At 52.6% G+C, this 15,763-nt stretch overlaps 1 protein-coding gene and 1 long non-coding RNA gene across 2 annotated transcripts; both read left to right on the top strand.

Annotated features, from left to right (window-relative positions):
- Positions 1-12: 12 nt before the first annotated feature.
- Positions 13-1,205, top strand: LOC120681591. The gene is made up of 2 exons (XR_005677921.1): positions 13-606; positions 689-1,205. It is a non-coding gene; the product is annotated as an uncharacterized LOC120681591 (long non-coding RNA).
- A 7,313-nt stretch (positions 1,206-8,518) lies between these two features.
- Positions 8,519-10,268, top strand: LOC120681578 (AT-hook motif nuclear-localized protein 17-like). The gene has a single exon (XM_039963114.1). It carries the CDS (start codon positions 8,826-8,828, stop codon positions 9,909-9,911), a length of 1,086 nt encoding a protein of 361 aa, XP_039819048.1. The 5' UTR covers positions 8,519-8,825; the 3' UTR covers positions 9,912-10,268.
- Positions 10,269-15,763: the final 5,495 nt, after the last annotated feature.

Here is a 15,763-nt window from a genome sequence, read left to right as displayed (position 1 = left end):
GGGGGGGGGGGGTGCGGTTCATAAAAGGATTTGCGTCTTGCTTCATGGGTTTAATGGTTTGGTACCTGTGGCAAAGGACTCTCAACTGTTAAGGTCGGGCAAAATTCTTTTTTTTTTACCAAAAAGTTGAGAAATGGGAGTAGTGTTCGGCTTGTTCTGTGTCTTCACCAGATTTGATGATCCAATCTTGCGCAAATCGGGAGAAAGAAAAGACGGATTCAGAGAGCTGTGACAAAAATACTGTGGTGCGCGTTTTGTCGCTACCGTCTTTTCTCTGTCGTTTTGTAAACGGTTGGATCAAACAAGTTTGGCAGGCTCTGAACATGTCGAACACCATCTGGTTTTGTGTGAAAAAAAAATTATGTATTTTGCACGGTTCAGGGGATTTGCAGTAGATGCCATGGATTAATCACCCCAAAGAGGCAAAGAGGACGCATATTTCTCTGATACCGTCATGACTGATGACTCACGACCTTCAATTTTAAGGTTCCGCATGTCTTCTGGATAGGAAAGAGGACCATCAATGTCAGCCCATCAATGAAATCTCAACTAGATGGGCTGACCGTATCCGGCCTGCTCAACTGTACTGAAGCAGGCCAAAGTCTAGTGAGGAAGACCTTATTCTTTCATTTCGATGCATTTCACTTCAAAACTCTAACACCGTTGCTTTATTCTTTCTTTCCTTTAGGGTCTGTCTATTGAGCCTGTTACCCTGACTATTTGGGCAGTATTTGCTGGACTGCATCCGCATGTATGCTCTATTGAGCCCCACCCATCATCTACTGAGTGAGGACTTTTCTGGGCTTGATTTCATTTACGGTTCAGGCCGTGTCCTTGGCTGTTTATGTCATCTGTGTCCCCTATTAGCTGTTTTAGATCATTTTGTGGGAATGTTCAATAATCTACTTAGTGACATTTGAGTATCCTTTGTAGCGCTAGTGTTACATCTGCAGTCTGTCTAGCGGGAGAGGCGACAGTGTAGACTAGCAAAACAAGGGAGTCAAACCTCACTGTCTAAAAGAGAGTGCAAAAGCGTAGAAATGCTCTCGTTTCCTATCAGAGAATAAGTCAAACATACATGGAGCAACAATCAGGCAAGCACATAGAAAAGCCACTTGGTGCATGTTGGCTTTATCCTCCCAATTTATCCTTGGACCTCTTTTTGCTTGTCTTTCATGAAGCAACAAGAGAAGGCCCCCGGCCTAGTGATTTTTGCAGAACCGCTGCGGCTGCGGCTGCGGCTGCGGCTGCCAAACAGCATGCCTACATCCTTGCACTGAAAATGGGCCCTGCAACGAGCAGGCCATAGGCTTGCTTACATTTTTTTTTATTCTATAATTTATAGCATTTGGATTATAGAAGTAGTGATAAAATCTGGAATGTTTGGATCCTTAGCTCGATTTTCGAAATCGGGCAAGTACATTAGTGTCGTTTAAAGCGTCATGGAGTGATACGTAATTTTGAGACGACCTACTAGACAAATTTCTACAATAACTTGTCTTTTTAGTTGTCTCATAGTTATACCACATCTCTTGATTTGTGGATGAAATAAAGAAACATTTTGAGTTGCATGGCAACAACAACTCATATAATGGTGGGAAGTAGTCTCATACTCCTAAATTTTAGCCCATGAAGTAGTTGTTTCGCGAGGCAACCACATCTTTCTCTCACATTGCTCTCTCTCCTCCACATCACTAAAAATTCTACTTGGCGTTGTATGAGACGACCTATGAGACGGATGACGTGTAGCAATGTATCCGTCCTTAGTGTACTTTGATTCACATGATAATGTCTATGAGCCATTAAGAAAACACTTTTTGACATTGAGAGGCTGATCGTGATTCTGCGTAGACTCCTCTTGTAGGCCTGCCTAACTGCCTAGTTAGTTGCCCTCATTTGTTGGTCCTGTTGAGTCGCTTTGTTCGGCTGGCTGATTTGCTGTGAGAAAAAAAACATTGTTGCTAATTGTTCGAGCGATTTTGATTTTCCTTCTTCTTCCAAATCTATTATTCTTCCAAATCTATTGTTCTGCATGGTGAAACATCGGTATCTATTGTTGTCTGCGATAAATCTTTAGGCGGACCCCTCTTGTGGGCCCGGGCGCCTGGCTAGCTGCCTAGCAAAACCTGGCCTACCTGCGCCGCTGTCGTGTGTGTGGCACACCACACCCAAACGTCCAGACCAGGCTGTTGAGGTGAGGGTCAACAAACGCAACTCCAGAGGCCGTGCACTGTGGTGCCAGTCTGTGAAGACACAGGCAGTAGCACGAGTAGCGCATTTTCAATGTATGAAGTACTAAATAAAATTTATTTGTAAATTTTTTTAGAAATAAGTGTAACTTTTTGCGACGAATATAATGACGGTAATTAATCGATGATTTGCTACAATAATCAATCTCTAGTCGTGGGGTCAAAGACTTCATTAAATCCGCCTCACAAAGTAGTGCAGGAATTGAGAAATTAGTTTTACAAACTACCTGCATTTAATACTAAGTAATTAACCGTCAAAGTCACAAACCAAACACGGCCCCTCCCCTCCCCTCCCCTCCCCTGTGGTGCCAGTCTCCCTGCTGCAGGCTGCTACTGCAAGCGCAGCTCGCACTTAAAAGTTCGGCCGTGCGTAAATGGCCAGGTCGCGCCACGCCACGGCCTCCTGCCCTCCTGGCCTGGCCAAGCTGTCGTGAAGCAGTCTACGCGGCCGGGCGCGGGTAGAGGCCTCTGCAGCATGGGCGCAGCCGCAGACACGATAGATAGGCCGGTGTGGGGGCACGGGCGCGGCCGCCGGCCGCCGGCCGCCGGCCAGCGGCCAGTCTTGTGATAAGCTAATTAAATCCCCCACGGCGCTGGCGCCGTGTGGTGGTGTGCGAGGGATGGAGGGGCACGGGATGGTGCCGAGATCTGGCCGGTCGATGATCGCGCGCCCGTCGCCGGTGGCCGGCCGGAATTCATGATGCAGGGCCGGACGGGTTTTCGCGCTCTGCGCTGCGCGTGTCTGCCGGCCGTGCACGGCGACTCCTGGCGATGATTGCGTTCGGCGTTCCAGGGCTCCAGCCGCAGCCGGCCGTCATGATGCCCCGTGCTCCATTGCTGCTGGCCCGGCGGGCGCTCGTCGACTCGTCGTCGCCGCCGCGCGCGTGCGTGAGCCCGCAGCGTACGGCGGTGCCGGCATCATGAGCGTTCAGAACTGGAGATGCGATGGGCATGGGCATATATGGAGCCATGGACCATGGCGTGTCCGTCCGCATTCCGCCGTGGGGTTACTGGGGATTGCATGGTCCGAGTTCGTTCGTCAGCGGAAGAACCGGCCGCGAAATCTTGGCGGAAGATTGTGTCGATATAGGCCCCGTTTGGAAGGGCTCCGAGCGGTTCCGACTCTACTGCATAAAACATTGTAGCGATACTGTTTACAGGAGCGGCTCCGCTTTCCCATTTCCTACTCTCTCACTGACGCACGGCACTGTTGATTGAAGCTCCCGAGTCAGGTTTGGATGGCTCTGCCGGCTCTGCGCTATAGTGGGGTTACAGTGCCGGAGCCGTCGGGAGTAGGAGGAGGAGGTTCTTCGCCAGTGATGCTGTTTGTTCCAACAAGCAGTTATCGGCAGGAGGCCGGCCAGAGCCGGGCTCACCGGTCAAAAACCATAACTGTCTTCCGTCTGCGCAGGATCTACCTGTATCAGCAGCAGTATCTCGTGGTCCCCGGCGTGGTCGTCCACGTACTAACGGTACGGGACGGTGCGTCGTCTGAGCAGGGTTCCCTTACCGGTGGCGGTCCGGTCCGGTTCCGGTTTGGGCCGGTACCAAACCGGCCCAAATTCAAAATTCAAATTTAAATTCCAAAAAATGAAAAATACCCAAAAAATTCTTAAAAATACTTCAAGGTGCGACGAATCTAATGCTGTCAAATTTTCTCAAAAATTCATTCGTTTAACATACTTTTCGGGCATTTAAAGTTAAAACAAAAAAGAAAAGGAAAAAAATGAGACAGCCCATTAAGGCCCACTTGGTAAACCGGTCAAACCGGCCGGTAAACCGGTTTAACCGGCCGGTATACCGGTCCAAACTGGTTACACATGCGATTTTAAATTTGGATTTAAATTCAAATTGGTCAAACCGCCCGGTATACCGGTACGAACCGGTTGAACTGAATTTTTTGAATTCAAATTTGAATTTGACCGGTTTCTACCGGTAACCGGTCAAACCGGTCCGATTTACCGGAACCGGAGGCCGCCGGTTTGGGTAAACCGGTCGGGAAAAAAAACCCTGCGTCCGAGGCGCACATGTCAAAATGTTGAGCCGCAACCGTACCGTACCTCGCCGGGCACGCGCGCTGCAAACAGGAGGGGCCGGGGGATTCAGGATACGGTGCCGGCGTGCGTTAATACCCGGAGCCGCCAACCACGTGCAGTGGTCGAGCCAAGTACAAGTACTCCGTCCTCCAGTCGAATTGGGTGGTACACAAACATCAGAGATCCCGTGGAGCCGTAAGACTGCTGTACATGCTCGCCACGACCGGTAGTTCTGGTGGTCGATCCTGGGTGGGGTGGGGTGTGACGGCGTGCGCGTGCCGGCCGCGACCACGCATGTCACCATTCACCACCCTGCATTACAAACCGAGGGTGTAGACCGTGTAGTGCGAATATTTCAAAAAAAAAAAGACCGTGTAGTGCGTAGTACGTAAGCTTCCTCCAGACCGAACCGGATCTCCCCACCTCCGTCCAGCCCAGCGGATCATCAGCGTCGCCCAGACGCCCACGCCGCACGCTTCGGCGAATCTCCGCGGCGGGTACGTACGTATCTCCTCGGGCAGCGGGCCCCCGGGCGCAAGAACAGAAGCGCACGGCAGGGCACCCGGCAAGCACGTCTCGCGCACCGCGTCGCTCCCCTCCCCGTGCCTTGCCGTGAGAAATTGACGCCGCCGGGCTCGGGCCGAAAGCTGCCAGGGAGGTGCGGTGGGGCTCCCACACACCTGCGGCCTGCCTTCCCTGTTCTGTTCTGTGTTCTGCTGCGCGCGCTGGTCACGGCCGCAACGGCATCTGTGCATAGATGCAATCGCGCGAGATCGCGGCGGCTTTGCTAATCCGGTAGTTAACCAGACGGTTATGGTAATCTGAATAAAAAACCGTGAATTTTTTTGAAAGAATGTATAGAAAAAGACATTGGGCACAAATTTGTCGTAAAGGTAGCAAACGGCGCCACTGCGGCGTGAGTTTTTAATTTGAAAAGATGACCAATCAATTTAGAACGGAGATTATTAAACGATAAAGCTACAACCGGGCTGGCAAAATAGTATCAACCTAGAGAAGTTGAGACATTAGCCGCAACACGACGGCAAAGCATCCGTCCATTACCCTAGCAGCGGCCAAACATAAGTCGTCCAAGAGGAGACTACAGCGCTAAAGTATCCGCCATAGAAAGCATAGACCAGCGGCAAAGCATCTACTAGAGATAATAAATAACATGGCAAAAGTGCACAAATGAAGCACCGACAGGAATAGATAACGACTACAGCGGCCTCCCACGACCAAATCCGCCGAACCCGTGATGAGCAGCAGGCCGACATGGAGCCATGGCAGGGTGAGAGCCAGCTGCCCCCACTGGTCGTGGTAGCTGGAGCCGCACGCTAGCAGGGGGAAGGGAAGCCCGAACAACGACTGCATGCACGGATGTTGGCGCGCCCAACCCCAGCCAACAGAGTCGAGGAGGACGAGACCATCGCGTCGCCGGCCGTCGGGGATGGGGCGGTCACCCTAACGAGCCTCGACCAGGGCAACTATGCCGGGAGTGGAGGACCGCGCCATGGACCATCCCGAGCACAGAGCCCCCCTCCCCCCGCACCATCACAATAGTCGCCAAGGGAGGGAAGCCACAAGCAGAACTGGCCTTTGGGGTGTAGATGTGGCGAAGGGGAGGTCGGATCCAGCCTAGAGGTTGGTGGCGGCGAAGGGGCGGGAATGACGACCAGGGTTTGAAGGGTGAGAGAGATAGAGGGGGGAAGGGATGAGACGGACGAAGCCGGTTTTCACTCATCCACCAGAGGCAGCTAGGGCGTGGACCAGAGGCGTCATCGCGGTGTGTCGCCCCTGAGAGGATGGCAGGGGGAGCTCGGGGGCTGAGCAAAAGTTTTGAACACACAAAATAATTACAATTGTGAGAAAAAGCAAAAGTTGATGGTAGAACAAGAGAAGTGGGCAGGAATGGATGGAAACATATATGCCAAGGTGTTCATGATATGTGACCATTTTAATGAAAGCACTACAAATATCTATTGTGACTATTTCGCTGGTTGATGTTTCTTTGTCTCTACTTTGTTTTTATCATCAAGATTATAAAAAACTATCGGTTCCATTAATTGATAAAAAACTAAAAACAACAATAAATCCTTTGACATTTTTTTTCGAATCGAGGATACCCCAATTTCCATTACCAGGATGAAAATACCGAACGTTCATGAAAACAGCTGGGAGGGGATCGAGGGGGTAGGGGGTAATGGGAGAAAATCTATTCATCATACAGTGCGATTTGAATCACATCATATCGCCGAGGCGATGCTCCTCGCCTCCGGTTCTTCTTCCCCGAGCATGGGGAAGGGTAGCGGCTCCGGCTAGAGGAGGGGGGAGGTGGTGGAGCGACCATGGGGCGGGAGGAGGGGGAGCAGCTGCCAGCGAGATCGCCGGCAGCGGGGGTGGTGGTTGAGGTGACGGACCTTAAGATTCCAGGTTGTCGGGGATGGGAGCGGCTTCATGACCACTGGCCCTAGAGGCGGGCGGGGGGTGGCGGTGGCAGTTCGGTTGGCGGAGGGCGCGGCATCGCGGGAGCGCCGACGGCCGAGCGTGGCCGAACAACTAGTAGGCGGTGGCTGCCAGTGGGGCAAGGAGAAGGTGTGGCGGTAGGTGGGCGGCGCCACGACGAGATTGGTTAGGGGCAGCGGCGGAGGAGCTGAGGGAGGCAGAGGACGAGGAGGCTTATGCAACAGCTCCGCGCGAGCTGGAAATAGACACCCCCGGTTGAAGGGGAGAGTAATCGGAAATCCTTTGACCATTTTAATGAAAGCACTATAAATATTTATTTTTAAAAAATAAAGCAATACAATCTACAAATATCAAATATGTGAAGTGATATATATGAAGTGAGGGTAATTCGAATCCTTGGTAGGAATCTTTGGTAGGGTACTCCCTCCGTCCCGATATGTTAGCATTTGAAGCATTCAAATGCAAGAAATAGTAGTCTGTTAAAATGACGCATGTACCCCTAAGATATTCTATGGTCCACCGCTATAGCCAAGGGATGTTAGTAGAAGCTTCCTTATCACAGCTATAGCACGGCGCATCGCCGCCTCGTCAGGGAGCCACGCCAACGCCGCTATAGCACGACGCATCGCCGCCTCATGACCTCCCCTCCGTCGCGACACAGCTTTGGTCCGCCGCGCCAAAGGAATGCTCCGCCGCCGCCGCTCAAAAATTTGCCGCTGGTGCCGCTCAGCTCGCTGGCGCCTGTGCTGTTCAACACTCGTCTCTTCCATGTGGGAGGGGGGGGAGGTGACTGGAGGGAAGGTGAGAGGCCAATAATGGAGCGGCGGAGGGTGGGGAGCTCCCGGGGACACAAGCGCTGAGCGACTCTCGCCGCCGCCGTCAAGGAGGGCAGCACGGCGGGCCCCCGCGCGGAAGGGGAGGAGCGCGGGCGGGCGTGCCTCGGCCGGCTGGAGCAGGGAAAGGAGGGGGCCGGCTGGAGCAGGGAAAGGAGGCGCCCCCGCGCGGCTGACGGAGCAGGGGGAGGAGGCCGCCGCCGCTCCCGCCTTCAGTGCGCGCTGCGCCTCCCGCCGCGCCCCTGGCCTCCTTCCATCCCCGTCACGCAGATCTCAGAGGGCCGGCGGGGGCTGAGGAAGGAGACGAGTAGGAGATCGGGCCGGTGGCTGAGGAAGGAGAGAAGGAGAAGATTGGGGATTTTTTTTTCACTAGATGGATCAGCACGGCAGTGGAATCTATAGCTAGTGGGACCCACAATAGTCTAGGAATGCTTATATTGTGACACAAATTTTGAATGGTTGGAATGCCAATATTGTGGGACTGAGGGAGTAGTACAGAGTACTCAGTACTATCGTCTCCGGCCTCCGGTTTGGCTAGGTGTCACATCAAAATTTCACAAAAAGACAGAATGTCCGTCTGGAGTACTAAATGAAGTCTATTTATAAAATCTTTTTAGGGATGAGTGTAATTTTTCGAAACGAATCTAATGATCCAAGTTCCATCATAATTGGCTAAAGTGATGCTGCAGTAACCGCACCAAATCATCCCCTAATGGTGCGTCAAAGACCTCGTTAACTAGAGCAACGGCTACAGTACCATAATTATGGAGGTAATTTTATAGTTAGATTTTATTTAATACCTCTAATTAGTGTTCAACACATCAAAAATTTTCATGAAAACGTTTTCACGTCAAACCAAAACACGGCCCAAAAGACAAGAGGATAAAAGGATCACCTCGCTGTCGCTCTCACCAGCAGCAGCAGGCACCGCCTAGGCGCCTACCCTCCCTTGAGGCTTCAGATTCAGGCTCATCCTGTCCTGTTGCTGCTACTGTGCCTTCTGATCTTCTCTCCCATCGCTTTCTTATCCCGCCCCTTCCAAAGTCCAGAGACCTCTCTCGTCGTCGGCTCGTCGCCCAAGCATCGCGGCTGCCATCGCCACTTGCCGCCGCCCGTGCTCTTGGCCTTGGGACACAAGCTCTCGGCTCTCCCCCTCGCTCTCGCTGTCGCAGCCGCATCTTTCCAGCTTGTACTACCTGATTGCTCGGTGGTGTCTCTCTTTCTCGCGAGTCGCGACCAAGTTCATGTCGCTCGGCAAGAGGGACATGAGCCAGGAGCACATGTACCAAGATCGCAAGGACGTGGTGCCAATCCACTTCACCACGCCGCCGCCGCCGCCGCCGCATCAGCAGCAATCCCACAAGCACCACCATGGCGGCCGTGGCGAGCAGCAGCAGCTGGAGTGCTTCTCGGATGAGGTGGACAGCCGCGGCAGCGCCGAGCTGAAGGAGCCGGTGAGCAGTGGGCCGCTGGTGGTGTCCGGTGGCGGCGACGGGGCGAGCATCGAGGTGCCCAAGAAGCGGCGGGGCCGCCCCCCGGGGTCGAAGAACAAGCCCAAGCCGCCGGTGGTGATCACGCGGGAGGCGGAGCCGGCCGCCGCGATGCGCCCCCACGTGATCGAGATCCCCTGCGGCCGCGACGTGGCCGACGCACTCGCGCGCTTCGCGGCGCGGCGGAACCTCGGGATCTGCGTGCTCGCGGGCACGGGCGCCGTCGCCAACGTCTCGCTCCGCCACCCGGCGCCCGGCGGGGGCGCCCCGGCCGGCGCCATCGTCTTCCACGGGCAGTACGAGATCCTCTCCATCTCCGCCACGTACCTGCCGCCCGACATGTCCGCCGTGGCGCCGGAAGCCGCCGCCGCCGCGGCGTGCCTCTCCATCTCGCTGGCGGGCCCGCACGGCCAGATCGTCGGCGGCGCCGTGGCGGGCCCGCTCTACGCCGCGACCACCGTCGTCGTCGCCGCCGCCGCCTTCAGCAACCCCACCTTCCACCGCCTCCCCGCGGACGACGACGCGTCGGTGTCCGTCTCCGTCTCGCTCTCCCCCTGCAGCGGCGACCCCGCGGACGAGCGCCGCGGCAGCCAGCATCGTCAACCGCAGCAGCACCAGCACCCCGCGGAGCAGCCGGCGCAGCCGCAGGAGCGTCGCCCTCACGTCGTCCGGCGCCAGCCCGCGCCGCGCCTCGCCGCTGCCGCCTCGCAAGCGCAGCCGGTGGATCCGTGCGGCCCTCCGGCCGTGCCCATCTTCGCCTGCCACCCGCAGCCGCAGGACGTGATGTGGCCGCCGCCGGCCCGCGCGCCGCACCCGCACCCGCCGCCGCCGCCGTTCTGATCGATCGGCGCACCCGGGTGAGATCGATCAATCATTGGTACGCGTCTAGCTAGCACCGCATTCGCATCTTGTAAGCAGGTTAATGGCGCGACAATGCGCGCCCCAGCGCTCGATCTACATTGACCGTAGCTCCACCTAGGGTTTAACTCTCTTTTTGCTCGTCTCTCGCCATGACAATCGCTGATCTGCATTGCGAGAAGCTCGCACGCTACCGCTTTCGTTTCTCCCTTGCATGCATGCCTCATACTAGCAATGCAAGTAGCGTCCTTTGTTCTTGTTACTACCGTTTTTTGTAATATTTATAAAATCTAACCAAACCTGGGATTGGCGGAATCGAATTTTCGAGTAGTTACAGAATATGCGAGTGCTGCTACTATTTGATAGTTCGTTCGTTCGTTCATTTATGCAGAAATTAGCCCCTTAAATGAAATCTTGATGTAATAATACTCATGTGCACTGCAGTCTTGTCCACTCCGTAGTTGCTGGCCTAATCTCATGGTCACCTGCATCGCTAGCTATATAGGTCAGCTAGGTGGGTGAACCCATTCTCCATAGGCACTGATTGGTGCTTCTCTTCCGTATGGGCCTTCGGCAACGCCAGCAAAGACATGCACAGTCTGGAACCCGATCTATACACTGTATATGCCATTGCTACCTACTCGGCCGTGTATTTGCTAACGTCACAAATTTGAGAATTACAAACATTAACTATTCACATCTTTCAAAATTGTCAGTAGTTTTGACTTTTTTAGATATATTATATTTGTGTTATGAATCTAGACATAAATTCTATCTTAATTTAAAGAAAATAGAATGTATCTAAAAAAGTTAAACGGATCTATCCTGTTTAGTTGGTGAAAAGTTGTTAGTTTTGGTACTGTAGTACATTTCATTGTTACTTAACAAATAATGTCCAATTATGAACTAATTAGGCTTAAAAGATTCATCTCATGCTAATCAGTTAGATTATGTAATTAGTTATTTTTTTAATTATATTTAATGCTCCATGTATGTGTCCGAACATTTGATGTGACAGTTACCGTAGATTTTTTTTAGGAACTAAAGAAGGTAGAAAATTTTTGAGTAAAATGCACTGTGGGTCCTTAAATTAGTGAGGGTGTGTTAAGTAGGTCCACGAACTCCGAAAGTGCAGATTTGACCCCCTAATCTAATTGTGTCACTGGAGGTCCAAAACCCCTTTGACTGGGTCTGACCGCCTACGTGGCATGCTGACTGGGCAATGACATGGACCTGACATGTGGGACCCGCTATTTCTCTGCTGCTCCCTTCTTCCTTGCGCCAGGCAAGAACAGAGCCGAGCGCAGGCACTGCTCCGCCGGACGTTCCACACCGCCTCGCACCACCTCCTTCCAAATCCGCTGCGCCCAGGCCTCCCTCACTGCCCCAGCTCCCTCCCCAACCTCTCCTCACCGAGCTCCGGCTACCACCCGACCGGAATCGTGCCGCCCACCTCCCGCCATTGTTGCCGCCACCGAGCCGAGCTCGAGCTCGAGCTCACGTGGCCAGCCCGCTCCAGCCACCCTCCGCCCCAACCAACACGCGGGATTGAATCCAGGTGACCCCCTCTTGCGTTTTCGCCCCTTTCCCCATGGAAATCATCGCCGGACCGACTGGACCGCCGAGCGCCAATGCAGCCGACGCGGGGCGTCGTCGCACCTGGCCGTAGCCCTATTCCGCTGCGGCCGCCACACGACGATGCTCCTTCCCGCCGCGCGAGCCGGAGCAGGAGCGAAGCGGCGCCTTTTTCCGCGCCTGCGCCGGCAGTAGCGGTGCTCGGGTTCGCGCCGCGGCGGCGAGCAGGGGCGCCGAGGACGACGAGGAAGCGCCCAGCCAATGATGGAACGCTCGCCCGCCGACATCGAAGGTGATGTCTGCGCCTCCCCGGATTGACGGTGTGCAGGGGCAGCGAAAGCGGCGGCGCGCAAAGCCGGCGAGGCTGCGACTACACGCACATGTGTGAGGGGCTGCGGCGTCGTGACGGGCCAGCCGGGACGGCCGCGCCGAGGCCCTGCCTCGCTCGTTCCAGCCGGGACGGCCGCGCCGAGGCCCTGCCTCGCTCGTTCCAGCGGCGCGGCTAGCGAGCGCCGCCCTCGAGCAGGGCCACCGCGCGCAGGCGAGGTCCAGGAGGCTGCGCCGCCAAGCGCTGCACCGACGGCGACGGCGAGCTTCTCGCCAGTCAAAGCGCCGCCCCCTTCTGTCCCTATGACAGGTGGGGTCGTTGACCCTGCTGACAGGTCCCACATGTCAGGTCCATGTCATTGCCCAGTCAGCATGCCACGTAGGCGGTCAGACCCGGTCAAAGGGGTTTTGGACCTCCAGTGACACACTTAATTAGATTAGGGGGCCAAATCTGCACTTTCGGAGTTCGTGGACCTACTTGACACACCCTCACTAGTTTAAGGACACACTGCATTTTACTCAAAATTTTTTTAGGAACTAAAGAAGGCCGAGAGCGAGTACTGTATTCTGTACTTAAGATTTGAGCTACCCGGTGGATCGCGTGTAGGAAACAAAAACCTACAGTAATTAGCAGCTCTGGGAGCGTTGCACGCCGTTGCATACTTGGCCATGTTTGGTTTCGAGGCACAAAAAATTTGGCCATGTTTGGTTTGTGAGCGCCATCCCGAGGAGGTAGCTGCGTATCCTATTGGTTTGTTTCCAGCAGTCAATGCTGGTAATGCAGAGTGGCTCTTCAGGACCACACACTTTGGGCACTTAATTGGAGATGTAGCTGAGGAGACTATTCAGGCAGTAGTCAGATATATGAATGCTCAGTCGCACTATCAGATTCTTCAGCAGCGACACATGGAGCAGGTGATAGACTTGGCTCAGACCTTCCAGCGAGGCCTTCGTTTGAGAGATACTCAGATCCAGGGACTTCAGGATGCCGTTGTAGGAAGAGATCATGCCATTGCACAGTTTGAGCATCAGGCTTTGGAGCATGGTGCTGAGATAGTGCAGTGTGATACAGTGATTGGTTTTCTTCAGGGGCAGGTGCATGAGCTTCAAGTAGATTGGGCTGATGCTTTGGCCCATATTGGTATGCTCCAGGAGCAACTAGATGTTCCAGCACGCGCTTGCTGAGCCCAACCCACAGCCGGACGACTCTTCCTCCGGCAGTGCTTCTTCCGTTGGCAACCTTGATGATTTCTAGGCACCTTAGGCTTGTCCTAGATAGCTTGTGTTTTTCCTGTTGTAGCATATGTACGTAGGGAAGGAGGTGTTGTAAAATAGCCCTAGGGAGGAGTACCACTTGTTGTAGTATACGTGGTAAGGGTGTGTAATGCTAGATTGTAAGAAAAATGCTACTTTGGATGTAATATAAGTAGCGACTACCAGTTTGGAAATCATGATCTTCCTACTTGCCAAATTTCTTCATTTGTGCATTTCCATGCCGTTTGATGAATGCTAAAGATTTTGCAAATTTTGTGGCATGTGTGCTCATCAAATTTTAGCCTATTGAGTTTGTGAGACTATATTTTTAGTCCAATCACTTCTATGATCTCTGTTGATTAGCAGCGTAGCACAGAACGATGAAGAGTGAATTGCTAGATTATCTTCTTTACCCTTTTGCTCTCAGCATTGAGTATCAATACGATGGAACATGAAGCTATCTGACAGCTGACCAGTTCTGAGTTTTGTGGGTTGCACAAATATGTGTTGTGCATATTGTGTTACACCGTATCTAGCTAAATTCTGCTGATTTTATTTTGATATCCAATGTATGATCATTGCACGTACCATTGATTTTGGGAGCAAGAAATATGTATCTAATGGATGTCTTCCATAATTACAGATGGTTGGTCATACTCGTGGAACGCTTGACGGCTTCGGTCGTGAGACTGGTAGTGGATCTCAGCAGCCACCGCCACCACCGTCGAACCTGGCCGAGTTAATGGCCATGCAAACAGAATTGCTTCGCCAGCTAGTCCAAGGGCAACAAAATCAGCCACGCCAACAGCATGGAGGACGGGAGGCACAACCAGCGGGTTACCAGGAATTCTTTGGTACCCAACCCCACTTTTCATCAAGGCTGATGACCCACTGGACGCCGATGCTTGGCTCCATACTATCAATTCCAAGTTTGCTCTGCTAGCGGTACCTTGTGCTGATGCAAACAAGGCCCACTTTGCCGCCCAGGAACTTCGTGGTCCTCCACGTATATTGTGGGATCATTATTGTGCGATGCAGCCTGCTGAACATGTCATCTCTTGGGAGGAATTCCAAAATGCCTTTAGATCACATCATATTCCTAAGGGACTGATTGAAAGAAAGTTGAATGAGTTCTTGGTTCTAGATCAAGGAACCCGCACTGTTCTACAATATGCACAGGTCTTCAATCACTTGTGCCAGTATGCGGGCCATCATGCTGATACTGATGCCAAGAAACGTGATCGTTTTCGTCGTGGCCTTAATATCAAGCTCAAGGAACATCTGAGCCTCATTCAGCCAAATACATATAATGAGCTGGTCAACCTGGCCATTACTCAAGAGGACCGTATTGCTGCACATCGTGCTGAGAAGAAGCGAAAGGCACCAACGGGACCCTCGAGTGCTCAGCCACCGAGATATCGCCTAGTGCAGAATACTTCACCAAGACATCTACAGAGAAATGCTCCAATGGGCAGGCTTGTTTTTAGGCCGCCTCAGCAGCAAGGAGGATTCAGACCTCCAGTGCCTCAGCAGCAGCAACAGCAGCAGTTTGGCCCAAGGCCGAATGCCCCACAGTTCAATCGTGGGAATGGCAACAATCGGTGCTATAACTGCGGCAGTACTGATCATTTCGCCAGAAATTGTCCGCGACCCAAGAGGTCTGATCCAGGGCAGAACTCCAACCAGAACAACAACAAAGGCAAGGGCAAAAGACAAATGGTGCAAGTTCGGCAAGGGCGAGTTAACTTCACTACTCTTGCAGAGCTTCCAGAAGGAGCACCAGTCATGACGGGTACTTTCTCTATTCACAATAAACCCGCAGTCATATTATTTGATTCTGGTGCAACTCATAGTTTTATAAGTGCCAAATTTGGAGCAAGAATAGGATTGAACTTTTGTCATACTAAGGGATCTTTTATGATAGCAACCCCTGGTGGGAAGATAGCTTCCAATCTAATCACTAGACATGTGCCAATTAAGATGGGTAGCAACTTGATCAAGACAGATTTGATCTTGTTGAATTTAGAAGGCATGGATGTTATTTTGGGCATGGATTGGATGACTAAAAGTAAAGTACTGTTAGATATCTCTTCCCGAGCTATCGAGATAGATTCACCACATCAAGGAGCCACCATACTCTATCTGCCACAACGAGAGTGCTTCAACTCTTGTGCCTATGCCGCAAAAGAAATTAAGATTGAAGATATTCCTGTTGTGTGTGAGTATGTTGACATATTTCCAGATGATTTGCCTGAAATGCCCCCTGATAGAGATATCGAGTTTGTTATTGAACTTCAACCCGGTACCGCCCCTATTTCTAAGAGGTCATACCGAATGCCTCCTAATGAGTTAGTAGAATTGAAAATCCAGCTTCAAGACCTTCTCGACAAGGGCTTTATACGTCCAAGTTCTTCACCGTGGGGATGTCCAGCCCTGTTTGTGAAGAAGAAAGACAATAGTTTGAGGCTATGTGTTGATTATCGACCACTCAATGCGGTCACTATTAAAAAACAAGTATCCTCTTCCCCACATTGATATATTGTTTGATCAGTTAGCTGGAGCCAAGGTATTCTCTAAAATTGACCTTCGTTCTGGCTACCATCAAATAAAGATCAAGCCTTGTGATATTCCAAAGACTGCTTTCTCGACCAGATATGGACTCTATGAATATCTGGTTA

This window comes from Panicum virgatum, chromosome 2K (genome assembly GCF_016808335.1).
Source record: "Panicum virgatum strain AP13 chromosome 2K, P.virgatum_v5, whole genome shotgun sequence".
In the NCBI taxonomy this organism is placed as follows: Eukaryota; Viridiplantae; Streptophyta; class Magnoliopsida; order Poales; family Poaceae; genus Panicum; species Panicum virgatum.
The sequence above is the reverse complement of the archived record's forward strand: the minus strand, read 5'-3'. Positions and strand labels throughout refer to the sequence as shown.

What these genes read in the sequence shown, in the direction of transcription:
- LOC120681578 (XM_039963114.1), top strand. Translation starts at nt 8,826, where the DNA reads ATGTCGCTCGGCAAGAGGGACATGAGCCAGGAGCACATGTACCAAGAT.